This window comes from Siniperca chuatsi, linkage group LG14, assembly GCF_020085105.1.
Source record: "Siniperca chuatsi isolate FFG_IHB_CAS linkage group LG14, ASM2008510v1, whole genome shotgun sequence".
NCBI lineage: Eukaryota > Metazoa > Chordata > Actinopteri > Centrarchiformes > Sinipercidae > Siniperca > Siniperca chuatsi.
Genome location: NC_058055.1, coordinates 14212747 through 14227413, shown reverse-complemented (window position 1 = coordinate 14227413; position 14667 = coordinate 14212747). Strand labels below are relative to the sequence as shown.

Below are 14667 nucleotides of genomic sequence, written 5' to 3'. Positions count from 1 at the left end.
TATTCTATTAAAACAAGAATCCGTACTTCAAGACCAGAAATGTGATTTTTGTAATGCTTTGCAATAGTGAGTGAGTAGATATAAATTTTATATGTATCCAACATCGCATGATACAAAATCTTAATTTTACACCAACAGAATGTCAGTAAGTTTGTTAATCAAAAGATGCTTGAGGTTATAAAACTTTTGTAATGCCGGTGGTCTTTCAAAGTGTGATGTGTTAATTTACATTGATCTCCTTCCAAGAGTGCTTGGGGGTGGACAGTCAACTGCACTGTATCTATCTGTGCACTCCACCATCAAACATGCATATTAACTAGAATTGTCAGATGGCTGCTGGATCATTTTAAAGGAATCTGTCACAGTCTGAGGGGGAAAAGCCCAATCTGTACCATGGACACCTTGATAACCAATATTTTTTAGAAAACGTTTCATCATGCCAACAGGTGTTTTCTCAGCAAGTTGGAAATATGTGATTGTTCTTTATTTGAATGGAAGTGAATTCTAAACGTGAAAATCCCCTAAATTGAAGTTGATACGATTCCACCAGACAGTGATACATTTGAGAGACACAGTTCTATCCACGTTTTATGATTTTTCTCTTCATGTTGCCCAGGCGGAGCCGCTGTCTTACGTCGGACCAGGAGAGATAATTGGCATTGGGGTCCTTGCCTTTGTCATCATTCTCCTCCTCATACTCTTCATCGCCTTTCGGAAGAAAATCAAATTTAGGAAAGACTCAGATCTGGGCCCAGGGACTCAGACTGTGATGGGTGTGTCAGCTATATCCACAGAAACCAGCTACATGCTGCACAAGACTGGCATGGGGGCTGAAGGGATTGAGTTTAAAGCCGTGCGTGTATCAGGTTCACCAGGGACCACAATCACCTATGGTGAAGTGGGAGGCAGCACTGGGGGCCCTCCCCAGGTCATGGTGCGTCCGACTGCCCACTCCCCTCTACCAGGAGGACTCAGCAACCAGGGTATGAGGAGTGGCGATGGTGACAAGACCACATCCAGTGAGGGCAGTCAGGTATGCAAAAGTAGTGCAAAAATAAATTTATTTTAGATTTTAAAAATATATACTTACATATATACTATATAAATATATATAATATAAATAATTTCCTAAAACAGCTTGGAAGTAGTTTATAGCAAACATTGCTCAAACAGGAATAAATAGTGCATTTGATGGGGACTATTTTGAGTATTTGCTACACTAGCGAGAATTAATGGGAGCAGAACAATGTGGGACTTAAAATGAACTACAGTGCCCATGTTCATTATAATGAAAGAACATGTTACCCAGTGCAGTGGTGCTGCTCACTGATGTGCTTTAGTAGTTGGTAGTTTGGTCTTTTCATTGGATTTCTTGACAATACAAAAAAATATAGAATGTCACTGGATTTATCCTTTTTGCATTTTTGTGCATTGCTGTTTTCTCCCGTCTCTACAGTTCAGCAGCTTCCTCTCAGACATGTCGAATGTCCGAGGTGTGGGCAATAGGAGGGGCATTGCAGTGTGCAGCGTGGCGCCCAATCTCCCTTCGGCATCGGCCTGCCACTCAGAGCTCAGTCCAGCCCACAAAGTGTCCTGGGAGGGCGAGGAAACCAGGGAGGAAGGGCTGGAGAGGGTGAGAGATGAGAGAGAGGAGGAATGGGGGCAGAGAGCTTTTGAGTTGGAGAGAACACAGCGAGATAACAGTCCACAGGGTAAGACTGCAACCATGTGCATGCACACGCTCACATTCGCACACAGTTTCTAACGTCTGATCAAAAAGGCACAGAGTACACAGGCCATGAACTAATTGTGTTACACCCATGCAATCATCTCCACTGAGGCAGCTTATTTCACAGTGATCTATGGCTTTTGATCACACACATCAAAGAAAATGGTCCAGAGTAAGCAAGAGTGGTTGAGAAGTAATATTTTAATTTTGCTTATCATTTCATTTTAGTTTTACTATTTACTTCTTGGGAGCACTAAATGATAATATAACTTACTTTTCTGTTAAACTGCTGAAATTGGCAATCATGTCCTCTTGTATCAGGGTAACTCTCTTACATCTCCTGTGCACTTCTGTTTGAATGGTCAGGGTAATCAGCCAGAACTGATGTCCTATGTTCTTGTCCTACTTTGGATAAAAAAAAGTTAAGTCAAAATCAAAGTAGTTGGAACACTTCCACTCAAAGAAAGTCAACTTTTCAGCTAAGTTTTCTGTCGTTTTTTTTTTTTCATCCAAGTCTGCTTCATGTATACCTTTGTCGACTGAGAGGAGGACAAACTGAGGGAGAGTGGGGAGAAATAGTTGTCAGATAATTCAGTCTGATATTTAGCTGCCACACTGTTACCACCAAGAGCACAGTTCACTGTTCTCTGTCAATGAAATAATCATGTTGTATCTCAGTGCTAAGGTAGACTTCACATATTTCGATTCTCTGTCCAAGCTGTTGTTTGAATAATACAGCCTGCAGTGGGAACTTCCTGCCTGTTAATTATTGATTCCTTCCTGTGGGAATGGTAAATAGGTTATTTTATTTTTTGCTCCCCTGTTGAGTGCATGCACAAAAAAGGAAAGGCATGTGCCCCAAGGGGTTACAGTTATATCACAGTCCATTAATTAATATGTGATTAAACTTACAGCAAACTAATATCCTGATTATTAATGACTCCAGTGTTAACTGCCGGTTTAATTAATCAATTGGAAACAGTTTAGTTATTTATTCACACCACAGCAACCACAAACAAGTATAATAATAAATATTGCAATAGGTGGGCACAAGTCGATATGTGAGGGAACATATCAGTCACTTTTCTGTCACTACCTGCTGCTCATGCATAAATAAAAGCTAATGAATAATGAAATACTGAAAAAATCAGGTCCCATATTCCTCAGTTTTTGGCAATTGTGCTCTCAAACATAGAATGTCTCAGAGTAAGTATATTGATCTTCATGATGTTTTGCAAAGAAATGTATTTTTAATAGAAGGTTTATGATTGAATGACTTTAACAACTAAGGCCTCACAGAAACATCATAACACCAGTTCCTCTAATAATCCAGATGGAGTAAACCCTCTTAGTGGAGACTTTCCAGTTCAAATGCTATGACTATTACTGTACCAATTACAGGACAAATTATATAAAGCAATTTGTGAAGCTGTTTTAGTTGCTAAAAAGAAGTCCAAGATTTAAAACTGTTGGAGGTGAGGATTAGACCTATGTTTGGCTTAGTATTAGTGGTAATAAGCATTTCCAATTAAAATGTTGTAAACTGAATGCAAAAATTCAAGGGAGCCAAACCAGATTGTGTGCTAATTAATTAAGTGAATTAAATAGCATTAACTGTGCAAGTGTAATGTGAAGTTTTACCTTTTCGAGAATGTCAGAATGCCAGAAAATTACTACAAGTGAATGCAATTGGAAAAGTGTAGGGGATTTAAAAAGTTTGGAGCCAGGATGAGAATATGGTTCAGCTGAGTGTTAGTGGCAGGATTAGAGCAGGGGTTGGGTCCGTAACCTCTGGCATGGCCGCCAACATTGGCACGTGGCAGGGTAGCCACTGGCACAATAACGAATGGGTGTGTGTGAAGAAAGAAAATAAAATTAAACGAAAGACAGAATAAAAAAATGTTGACTTAAAAAAAAACTATAGTATGTTGACAAGTGTCCCCTCACCTGCATGCTGAATTAGACCAGTGACTGTTGCAATACCTTTCTTATTTATTTTGATTGATGGTGCTGCCTTACTGCTCACATTCCCAAAGGAGCATTTCACTTGTTTCAAATGCACTGGACCTCGACCACCGAGCTTGGGCTCAGAAAGCTAAAGTTGATGTCCAGACATCCTGGCCCCTCACGGACAGAGTATGGTTTTGATTATAAGATGGGCCAAGCCCTGACTGCTTGCTTGCAGAATGTCAAGTTTAAAGCCCAATTTTGAAACAGACAAGGACATTTTAGAAGATGTGACAGACAAGGATGACAAAGACATGCCCTGTCCAGTTATGAGAAGCAAGCCACCCATCACAAAACCTGTTAAAACAATCTATGCTACCAAGATACACTAACAAATTGTTTATTGCTTTGCCAAACAGGAAAAGCTGTTTTCTAATGGTATATTATAAAGCAACAGTGGAAAGAGCTGGAAACCACAGCAGTGTCAAGATCATACATTTTCACCTGTTACATATCTGCACAGGATTTAAGAAAATGGCAGAACAGCATTGGGTGTGGTCAGTATTTACTGTTGTCTTAATATAAGAACTTACATATAGTCTTTAATTACCATAGTTATGATTTAGATATGAAAATATTTGATTAAATCCTGAGCATTCAATGCCAACTCAATTTCAGACATAAAGGTCAGTACTTTAAGTTAAGATTCGGCAGAAGAGGCAGTGAAAAGTCTGTTTCTCTTTCTACTCTTTCATATTTGTTCCACCTACCATCATAAAGCCTCTTTGAGCCTCAAAAGTTACTTTTAATCACATCATCAAAGCTGCCAGTTCTTATTTCCAAACAGTTTTATATTCCAAATAGAACTGTCTTCAGAGCCCATACCAATGCTTTCTGCTCTGTTGGTCTTCTGTATCTCTTTCTCAATTTGAACACTAATGTGAAACCAGGTGTTTTATTGCTGCTAGATTAGAGCACCTGGTAGAGCAACGTACCTGTCTTAACAGACAGTCTTATAGACAGTCTCCATAGCAACATGCTTTTATCTGAAGTCATTGTGACACATAAGTATCTGCCATGCCCTGCTGGCAGTTCTTTGAGAAATAATCACTCAGAGGCAATTCTGACCCTCCAAATAACAGCTCAGCAAAGGAAAACAGTGTCAGGAATCACATTGACAAAATTCATTTTGAGTATACTGCAACTTAAAATATCTTTATAGTTATCTAATATAATATCTAATTGTTTGCTATGTGTGTGAGTGGATTTAGGCTTTCTCTTTATCTGACATAGCCATGTCAGGAAAAGGAAAGGAAAAGGATGGACGAATGGAAGTATGGATAGATATTAAAGGATTAGTTTAGATAAGCCAAGCCTATATTAATACAACACTCATATGCCCATATGTACATTGAAAGACTGTGTTCATTTCTCCTGTTCAGCCTGGCTGTAAAGACATCCTTTCAGTGTAAGAGATTGGAAAATCTACAGTTTCGTGCAAAAATGCATTCCAAAGTTCAGCCAAAGCTAATATGAGGCTTCTGTAGTCCCAGCTAGCAATCCAAGTGCCTACCCACTTGATTTGGCTAACTCAAATGGCATAAGCCTCATATTAACATTGAGTCATGCCAGGAAGGGATCTCTTCATCGCCAGGATAGACAGAAAGAATGATTACAGCATTCAGTAACACTTTAAATGTACATATAGGCATGTGAGTATTGTATTATGATAGACTTGAAAAACCTATCCTTTAAAAATTTAAATTCATATCAGCTTAACAATCTTTAATTTGCCTTTAATTTTAATTGGAAAATGTTGTTATGGCTTGTTGGATATTAAGAAAATGCTTCCAAAAGGGGTTTGGAAATGAATATGCACCGGTGTTTGTGTGTGTTTGTACATTAGACGTGTCAGAGCTGATGGACGAGGTGGCGTGTCTCTCAGACTCCACCTCTGAGGAGCACTCTCTCAGTTCCTACACTTCCGAGTCCTTCGATGACAACGGTAAGACTCTATTGCTAAAACTAACAACACACTTTGCACTCCTTAATCTTTGCATGTTTCTTGTGAAATAGTTTACCACATAAGGCCTCTAAATGCTATTCAAAAGAAGGGAAAATCAGTCTTCAAGTAGATATTACTTCTTATTTAGGCAGGGAGCCTCTGCTGTAGATAAAATTCCCTGAATGTAGGAACAGTCCACTTTGCAAGATTCAAAGATTCAAGATTCAAAAAACTTTGTTGTCTGTCACATAAATATATACAATTGTCGAAAGACATGTTGAAGAAATGTTGAAAGAAATGTTGAAAGACTCACATGAAATTGCATTAAAATGCAAATAATTCCATAAATAAAAAATAAGAACAAGTGTGCAAAGCTGCATTAAAAAGTAATGACAGTGTATTTGGCCTTGTTTAAAATGAATATTGCAGTGGGAATGAAAGAGTTTTTGTTTTGTTTGCTATAGTGCATTAACTCTATTAACATATTGAAAAGCAAGCAGACAATAGACCAATAGAAATGTTTCATGAAAGGTACCTCAATGCAATCAAACCATACATATAAATGCATCAAAGGTGAATGCACAGGTCTTAAAGCTAGGGTAGGTAATGTTGGAGAAACTGGCAAGAGACAGCTAGATTGTGAAAGTATCCAACAGAAAAAAATCCCACCCCCTCCCTTCATGTCTCCCTTCAAAGCCACTGCCCCAAAACACATTTTCATGCGCAATGAGTGCACGGGCAGAGTGCACCCAGGCAGGTAGGTAGGTAGCATTTTATTTATTGATTGCTGTTGGAATGTAAAGGTAATTTCAACAAATATAACACAAAATGCTTCTGAAATACATTACCTACCCTAGCTATAAGTGAAAGCCCTTTTCTTTAAATTCTATAGTCTTTTTCTTGGATAACTCAGTACCATTAAGACTTTCCCTGAATTCTACAGTGTGTCTTTTCCCCAGATAATTCAATACCATTGATCTTTCATTAGCTAAGTATAAGAGGTTGGAAGCCAAACACCCTAATGATTGTGTGTGTGTGCATGTGTATGCGTGTGTGTGTGTGTGTGTCTGTTTTCAATTGGGCTTTATTGGCATGGGAAACAGATGTTAACATTGCCAAAGCATGTGTGAAATAAAATAAAATAATAATAAATTACAGACTTGCAGTTAAAAATACAAATAAGTGAAAACTACATAAACACTGTAATATGTCCCTCAGGTTGTGGCCTGTTGATACATATTGGGCAGCATGATCTGCCCTGTCTCCTTCTCATAGGAGTATTTTTAATTTTGAGAGGTCATTTAGCTCTTTGAAATCTGCGATTACAGAATTGAACTAAAGTAAATGTTCCTTTTTTCATTGAATGTTGTGCATTGTATCTCCTCTGTTTTCAACACGTGTGCACACACATGCTGCTCACATGCATTCTCCATCTAATCTCAGTCACACCCAGCACATGAAACTGTACCCTATTCATAAATGCACTGGCATTGTTTCTGTTTTTCTTCTTCTCTGTTTCTGTATTCTGCCTAGCCTCCATAGTGACAGTCATACGTCTCGTCAATGATGCTGTTGATAATGTTGAAAGTGAAGGTATGAAAGAATATCTTCTGTCTCTTATATCTCTTTTGTGTCTGTCTTCTGAAGTGTTTGTTCAGTGGCAGAAGCACTAAGATATAATGTACTCAATCCCCTTGCTATTCAGAATAAATCATCCTGCTTAGATTTCCAATATTTTTGTCAGTTTCTAACACTGGATCTCTCTGTGTTTCAATTTCCCCCCTTTGGTTTCTGTGTTGTTGGCCTCAGTCTTTCTCTGACTTTTACTTTCTCTCTCCCTTTGTAGTGTCGAACATGGACAAAGAACAGCGGCGGAACAGCCCAGGTGAGTGAGTTGCAAAGCAACTGAAAAACATCTTATTACCTTGCCGTCCCTTTGGCTTCATTTCTCAAGCTGTGAATGCAAAACCCAACCTTTTTGTATTCTTTACATTATTTTCTCTGAATACTTTTATCATATCCCATACAACACATATTACCATTTCTATTTACACCTTCTTTTTTTGCTACCAAGACTTTGATTGTAAATGTAGCCTCCCAGTTTCTAGTTATGTTTCCTGACTTCTAACTAGGGTTGGTTTCTGATTGGTGGTTCCATTTTTAATCTAGCAAAATACAACATTTAGGTAGCAGGCTTCTCATTGTTGTCACTTTTCATCAGTTGAAATAACAGATTATATCAGATGTAGTAAATTAACAGTAATTCTACAGCATGACAGATAATTTGAGCAGTCTGTTGGGAATGTCTGTTTATGTTATGGTTTCATGCTAGAAAACAAATATTTGCAGATATCAAATATCAATATCAGCATTGACTTCAAAAATCCAGTATCAGTCAGGCTCTTCCTGCAGATTATAGCTACAGGTGGTGATTGATTATCAATACTGTTGATTTCTATTTAGTCTTCCACTCAAAACTATAGTGTTTCTGCTTTGTTAGCCAACAAAAGTTGATAAAGATCTCAATTGAATCTTATGTATTTAATTACTTCTAACTGTTGAAAGCTAAACCAAAAGGGGGTTGACAAGGGATTTGAAAGGATTTGGATTGGAGAAGTGGATTTGATATTGGATTCAGATTCTATAAAACGCTATCAAAAGCAAACCTACCTGCAACACATTTTCAATATAAAACACAGCTTTCTATGATTGATGATGAATAAAAACATTAGGTCAAAAAATATTTAATAAAACATTATATGTATAAAACATTTCTCTCACCACATAATTCTTTCAGGCAAGTATGCAACATATGCAAGTGCCTACTGTATATATATAGTTGATTAAAATAATTTGAATTATGCTGACATTTAATAGCTCAGTCAAATTGGGTGTAACGTACAGTCCTCACTCCGAGCAAAGCAAAGCTTTCCCCCTGGCCTCAGTGGATTTTAGGGGCACTTGGAGCCAAGCCACATAGAATGGTAGATAAGAAGGCAGCTTCAAAAACTTTTTTTCACACTACATGGGGCATCATCTACAGGCTGAACACTGACTTTCCACTCTTAGCAAATGTATGATTTTGCTTAAACAGAGATTAGGGCAGTCATGATCCAGTTGCACCTATCCTATAAGATCCCTCTGCTCTTGGCAGTTGCTTGTGCGAACCAATATTAATTGGCTCATAGTTACCAAGTCTGTTTGTTCTCTCTGTAATTTATTAGGTCCACAAAGCATTTCATTACTTACCCACAGCAAGACTGCAAGACCTTTATGCTTGTGTTACTGCCTGCCTACTGAAGCATAAGAAGTTTTATTTCAGACGGGGAATTAAATGATTAATGCAATTGTTGTCCAGTAGATTGCTCCAAATAACCCACTGGATTCAGTGTTAATATAACACATGTACAAACATACATTTCTTATTTTATATATATTATCTTATGTTTGTGCTGTAAAAGAAAAGTGACAGGACAATGACAATAGCCATACATACCAAACACAGGGTACTACAGAAACAACTGTATACAAAAGACAAAAATACCAGTATAATAAGAGAGGAAATAACAGCATTCGTGTCTGTTATTGTGGAAATGGGATCTGAAATTTTCGATTTGACACATAAAACTGCATAACGTGTTTGTGTGTGCAATTACCGTGTGCATGTGTATGTATGTGTGTATTATTTGTTTTGTGTGTGCATTTGTCTGTTTACTTTGCTAAATGGCTCTCTGCCAGCCTCCCTCTCCCGTTATCGAGTGTGTATTCTTCCATGTCATCATTCACCATGTCTTTCTGCATTCACTCGTTTCTACGAGAAGAGCATTTCATCATCAAAGGCTTCCTGTCCCATGAGATATTTGTTTTCTTTTCCACTTCGCCACCTGCAGAGCAAAGATGAGAAGAAGTAGAGATGTTTCAGGAGCATGGCATGCAGTAAGAACTCCCACATTTTTTGTGGTTTGTTGGCACGGCAGTCTATTAGATATCTCTGTCCACACGTGTCATGCATTATATAGCAGGAGTAGGCATTGCTAATGAAGGGTACTCTCCATCCCACACAGGGTGACCCCTCTGGCTTCTCTCACTCATATATTTTTTCACTCACAGCTCATTAACCTAACCATGAATTATGCAACCTGCATGCTGTAGTTTGTAGGAAGTAGTGGATTAGCGGGGAGTTCTGCATCAGTCCATTTAACAGCATGAAAAAAAAAAGGAATTTTGTTGACTGATTTTATTTGCACATTAATAAATTCTAAATGAGAACTGGAGCAATTACACAACGTAAACATGCAGTTCCACAGAACACAGAGTAAACCCCACAGTGACACAATAAGAAACAAAGCCATGCACTAGCCTCCCTGCTGCATCACAGACACAAAACACGCACACATACTCTCAAACATGCAGCACACACTCACACATGTACAGACACATTCTCATGCTCACAACTAACAAGCAACACATTTTTATGAAAATAAAAAGATATCAAGGGAGTAGATAATAAGCAGAGGAAAAACTAAAAAGGAGAAAAAATTGAAACAAGCACAACAAGCCAGAGTATATACACAGGCTATTCATTAATGTAACGAAAATTGGCTGACATTTTTTTCTTTTAAGTAAAGGAGTTTGTTTATTAGGAGGCAGTAAATCCCAGATCCTGGCACCTTGTGTTGTGACTTTACACCTAGAGTTAGCTGTTGTGGCTTTAGGAGGGCACAGATGGAATCTGCAGTGATTTGAGTAATTGTAAACACCTTCAGATCAGTCCCCCCAGTAAATGATTCATTAAAAGCATATTCGCTGGTGTCACCTTGCTTACCTCCTATAGATAAGATTGCCATGATACTGTTGTTTTAGAAGTGGAGTGATTCATTGATGTGGCACCTTTCGCAGGCTGATCCTATTAGATAGATAATCTCATTCCTTGCTTACACTGTGCAATGCAGAAAGGCTGTTTGTAACATACCACACACATTCAAGTGAGAACTACATACTTCCAGTGATTTGGTAGCACTAGTTTGTCGAGAGAATAAAGCAACAGTATGTTAATTGAAATCCCTCTCTTAACTCTCTCATCTCTCTGCTTGTTGTTCCATTAAAACATACTATTAGTCACTCACTTTAAATTGTTTTAAAAGATTTATTCTTTCTGTTTTTGTCTTTTCCTTTTCAGCATACCGCTGGGAGTCTTCCACTCAGACTTCGAGCTGGTTGTCACCATCACGTCTGCGTCCACCAGAGGTGGGATCCCATTACGACCTCAGTGACACCGAGCAGAACATCAGACGAGGAGGCAGCACGCGGTCTCTCCAGCTGGACTATGGAGTGATGGGCTACAGCGGTGACAGGGGCCGAGAGCGTGTAAGGGAGACTGAGAGGAGGGCTTTCCAGTGGGAGAGGAATCAGTCGGGTGAGTGGGAGAGGAAACGCATCCTGGACAGAGAAGAAAAGAGAAGGCATGATGGGAAAGGGAAAAACACAGGCAACAGCAGCAGAGACATGGGGGTGCGCCAGGACCACAGAGACCATCAGCAGTTGCACGGTCTTGACAGCTGTGAAGACAGCTCCTCGCCTGTTTACGAGGAATACCGAGAGTCCAGCCATGACCCAGAGCAAAATGAAGACAAAGAGAGCCTTTATGACACTCTGCCCCCAACCCGACCAGCCTACGAAGGATACCCGTCAAACCCCCCAGGCATCAACCTGCACCCGGCTCAACTTCTGCCCCCACTCAGGGCATGGGACTTACAGACAGGGGAGTGGAGGGGTTCACAGGAGGATCGCGGAGCACTCGGCTCCAGCAGTCTGGCAGGTTCTGGAGACGAGCTGGAAAGACTACTGAACCTGGTGTCGCTCAGAGCCAGGAGAGCCACGCGAATAGACAGAGCCTCAACCAGATCTGAACCCACGGCAGGCTGGGATGGAATTAAATGAGCACACAAGACTGTTTAAAACAAATACATTTAATATTCCTTTATAAATTAAAAAGAGGCAGTGACCGTCTCTGATTATAGTTGACATTTATAATACGACACCGTTGGTCCACCACCTAAAAATAATTAAAGGAGAATATTACCATATATACTTTTACTATCCCACATTATTATCCCGCTGTAAGCAAACACTAATCCACCGCCAATCCCCTGGCTCATTTATAAGCTGGAGGAATATGTGGAAATATATGTGTTCTCTAGATGCCGTCATCTGTGCTGCATGAGAGTTAACTGAGATTGGCTGTGAATCAATGCTATTACATTTATTATTTATAGAATCATTGTAGCAGAGCCTTTATTAACATCAAAATCTGTATCTGTTTTAGATGATACCAATGTATGTATGTATGTATGTTATCATGTATTTCATACATTGTTCTGTTGACTCACACACATACGCACACACAATCATTTTGTTAGCTCAACCATGTAATACTTAATGCATTTCTTGTTTTTAATGACACACGCTCTGGGTTGTTTTGCAGAGAACACACATCCCAGACATAGCCTCAGAGATGCTATTAAGATTACCAGAAGTTGATACCGGGAGATCATTTCATCATTTAATTATTCTATGATTATTTATTTAATAATAACACTATTCATTTGTTTGGTTGCTTATGAGCCTCTTCACAAACACATGCATCAGGGGTATCTGGCTCCTATAATTATAATTGTGATTAAATACAGTACTTTTGGTAATGCTACATATTTTTTGTTTTACTCATGCAACTCAACAATAGTTGACAATTCTGATATTACTCTCAATGTACATTGTGTACCTTGTATATATTACCAAAGCTGAACTTTTAGCAGTGCTCCAGATAGAATTAAGCCCACTTTACACCTGGTATTAACATGTGATATGAATATTCAGACTTTTTGTGCTGAAAGGCTTAGAGAATTATGGGGAAAGGCAGCCGTGAAGTACAGAATCACTCACCCAAGACATGTACACATGGTTGCCTCACTGATAACGCAGTGTAAATGCTGCTGTGTTCCCAGTTCATACACAACAACAGGAATGTTGTTTAAACAATTTTGAAACACAGGTGGTAGGTAACTAGGAGTATTTAAGGAGTATTTAACTATTCATAACAGGACAAGCCAGACTAGATGTCTGCAGTTAGTAATGGAAACAGCTGCACTAACCTGCCTTCATCTCACACTTACCATGCATCATCTGGTAAACACTCTCCTTGTGTTGTAGAGAAAAAAATCTCCATCTCAAGGATGTAAACAGCAAACAATATACAAAGCAAACAGTTCTGGACTCCTGAAGGACCAGGTGTAAATGCAAATCATCTGCATCACATACCGTAATAAAGATCTAAAAATATGATTGCTCCAACAAGAGTATATGGATTGATATGTTGTTGCAAGAATGTAGATTTTCAGAATAACAGTAGAGAATGTTATATTGAAATGTACTATATGGATGAACTCTTTGGAAGTACTGTAAAAACCCTTAACACTTATAGCCACATACCAACTGACAGGTCTTAACATCATCACGATCAGACTTAGTGTCACCTAATCTATCCATGTCTCACAGTATGGTGTCCATCCATCCATTCATCCTCTTTACCTATTCCTGTTCAGGTCTACTCTGTAAGTGGATTGCTGAAGCATGCCCCAGCTTTCATCGGGCAATAGGCAGAGAAACATCCCGGACAGGTCAGACTAACCCCCCAAAAAATCATTCACTGCTGTGGGCACTTTACAGTTTCCAGTTCACCTGACCTGCATGACTGTGGACTGCGTAAGGAAACCCACAGGAATACCGTGAGAATGTGCAAACTCATCACAGAACAGCAGCTTCCAAAGGCTGAAATTTAAACCTAGAACCTCAGTGCTGTGAATCAACATTGCTAACAGCTGAGACACCTTTGCTGTCAAGTTTTACTACTTTATTGCCATCCATTGCAGTTGAATCATCTTGCAAAGTACCTTTCAAGTGAACCGGTTATTTTATGTCGCTGACGTGCTGAAGCACAATGTTTATGTGCCAGTGTGAGTGTTTGAGTGGCTGCACCTTACAAGGACTTGAGGAGTATACTCCAATCAAGCAGATTCATACTTAGTTGGAAAGAAAATGGCATTCGTCTTAAGGGTGATTATGTACATGGTGTGCTTTAGCTGGTGAGCTATATCTCAACGCAGGCTACATGAGAAAAATAATACCCATAAAATATTTAATCCTATCATGTCAGTCTTGTCACGCCTCTTATATGTTTTCCTTTCCTTCTTGAGTGGAATCTGGCAGATTAATTTAGCAGAGCTTGAAGTCATTGATGTCCTGGGGAGACAGAATGTTAAATGTATAAATTGTATGATCAGTCAAACAATACATTTTATTTTGAAATCATTTGAGATTATTTGAAAAGGGTGTTACGATAGATTGCTTTGGCTGTATACACTGTCAACAGTTGAGCAGATTTCAGTGTAATCTTCTCATTGTACCCTTTTGTTTACCGCAGGAACTGATTTCTTTGTTGACTTGAATAGATGTATCCAGCTTACTGTGTGTTTGAGTTTATTTCCATACTGACCCAGTGCTATGATCAAATTATGCAGACTGTGCATCTCTAAAAGCATGTATCTGCTATTCGATAATACTTTTGCTGTCTGCACAGAAATTTGTTATGAGTCTTGTACACCCACAATCAGCCACACATGAAAAATGAAAACCACATTCCACAGCCTCAGTATGTATTTGATTAAACATGAACCTATGCACATCAAATTAAGGAAACTTTAATTACTGAATGGTACAAGGTCTGCTACCGACTAAGGTGACATCGCTTCATCTATGTCCTCAGAAGGTGACCAGTCATTAATTTTTGATTTGTGACAAAAGGTCAAAGGCAGGTGACAGTCAGTGGATGCCATGTCTCACTCTATCTGTAAATAACAAGGAGACACACCGAGGAACCTTTGTGGTTTTTGAATATTTCCCTATTCCCCCCGTGGAGTTGACACACAAA

At 39.0% G+C, this 14667-nt stretch overlaps 1 protein-coding gene across 1 annotated transcript in view; it reads left to right on the top strand.

The window, feature by feature from the left end:
- The window catches only part of LOC122888174 (protocadherin Fat 3), a 65147-nt gene extending 50947 nt beyond the window's left edge, over window positions 1-14200 (top strand). The window contains exons 47-52 of the mRNA XM_044222240.1: window positions 617-1033; window positions 1457-1712; window positions 5583-5681; window positions 7215-7274; window positions 7528-7566; window positions 10861-14200. Coding sequence (XP_044078175.1) covers window positions 617-1033; window positions 1457-1712; window positions 5583-5681; window positions 7215-7274; window positions 7528-7566; window positions 10861-11621 — 1632 coding nt within the window. The 3' untranslated portion in view covers window positions 11622-14200. The remainder of the gene's footprint in view (window positions 1-616; window positions 1034-1456; window positions 1713-5582; window positions 5682-7214; window positions 7275-7527; window positions 7567-10860) is intronic.
- The last annotated feature ends 467 nt before the right edge of the window (window positions 14201-14667 follow it).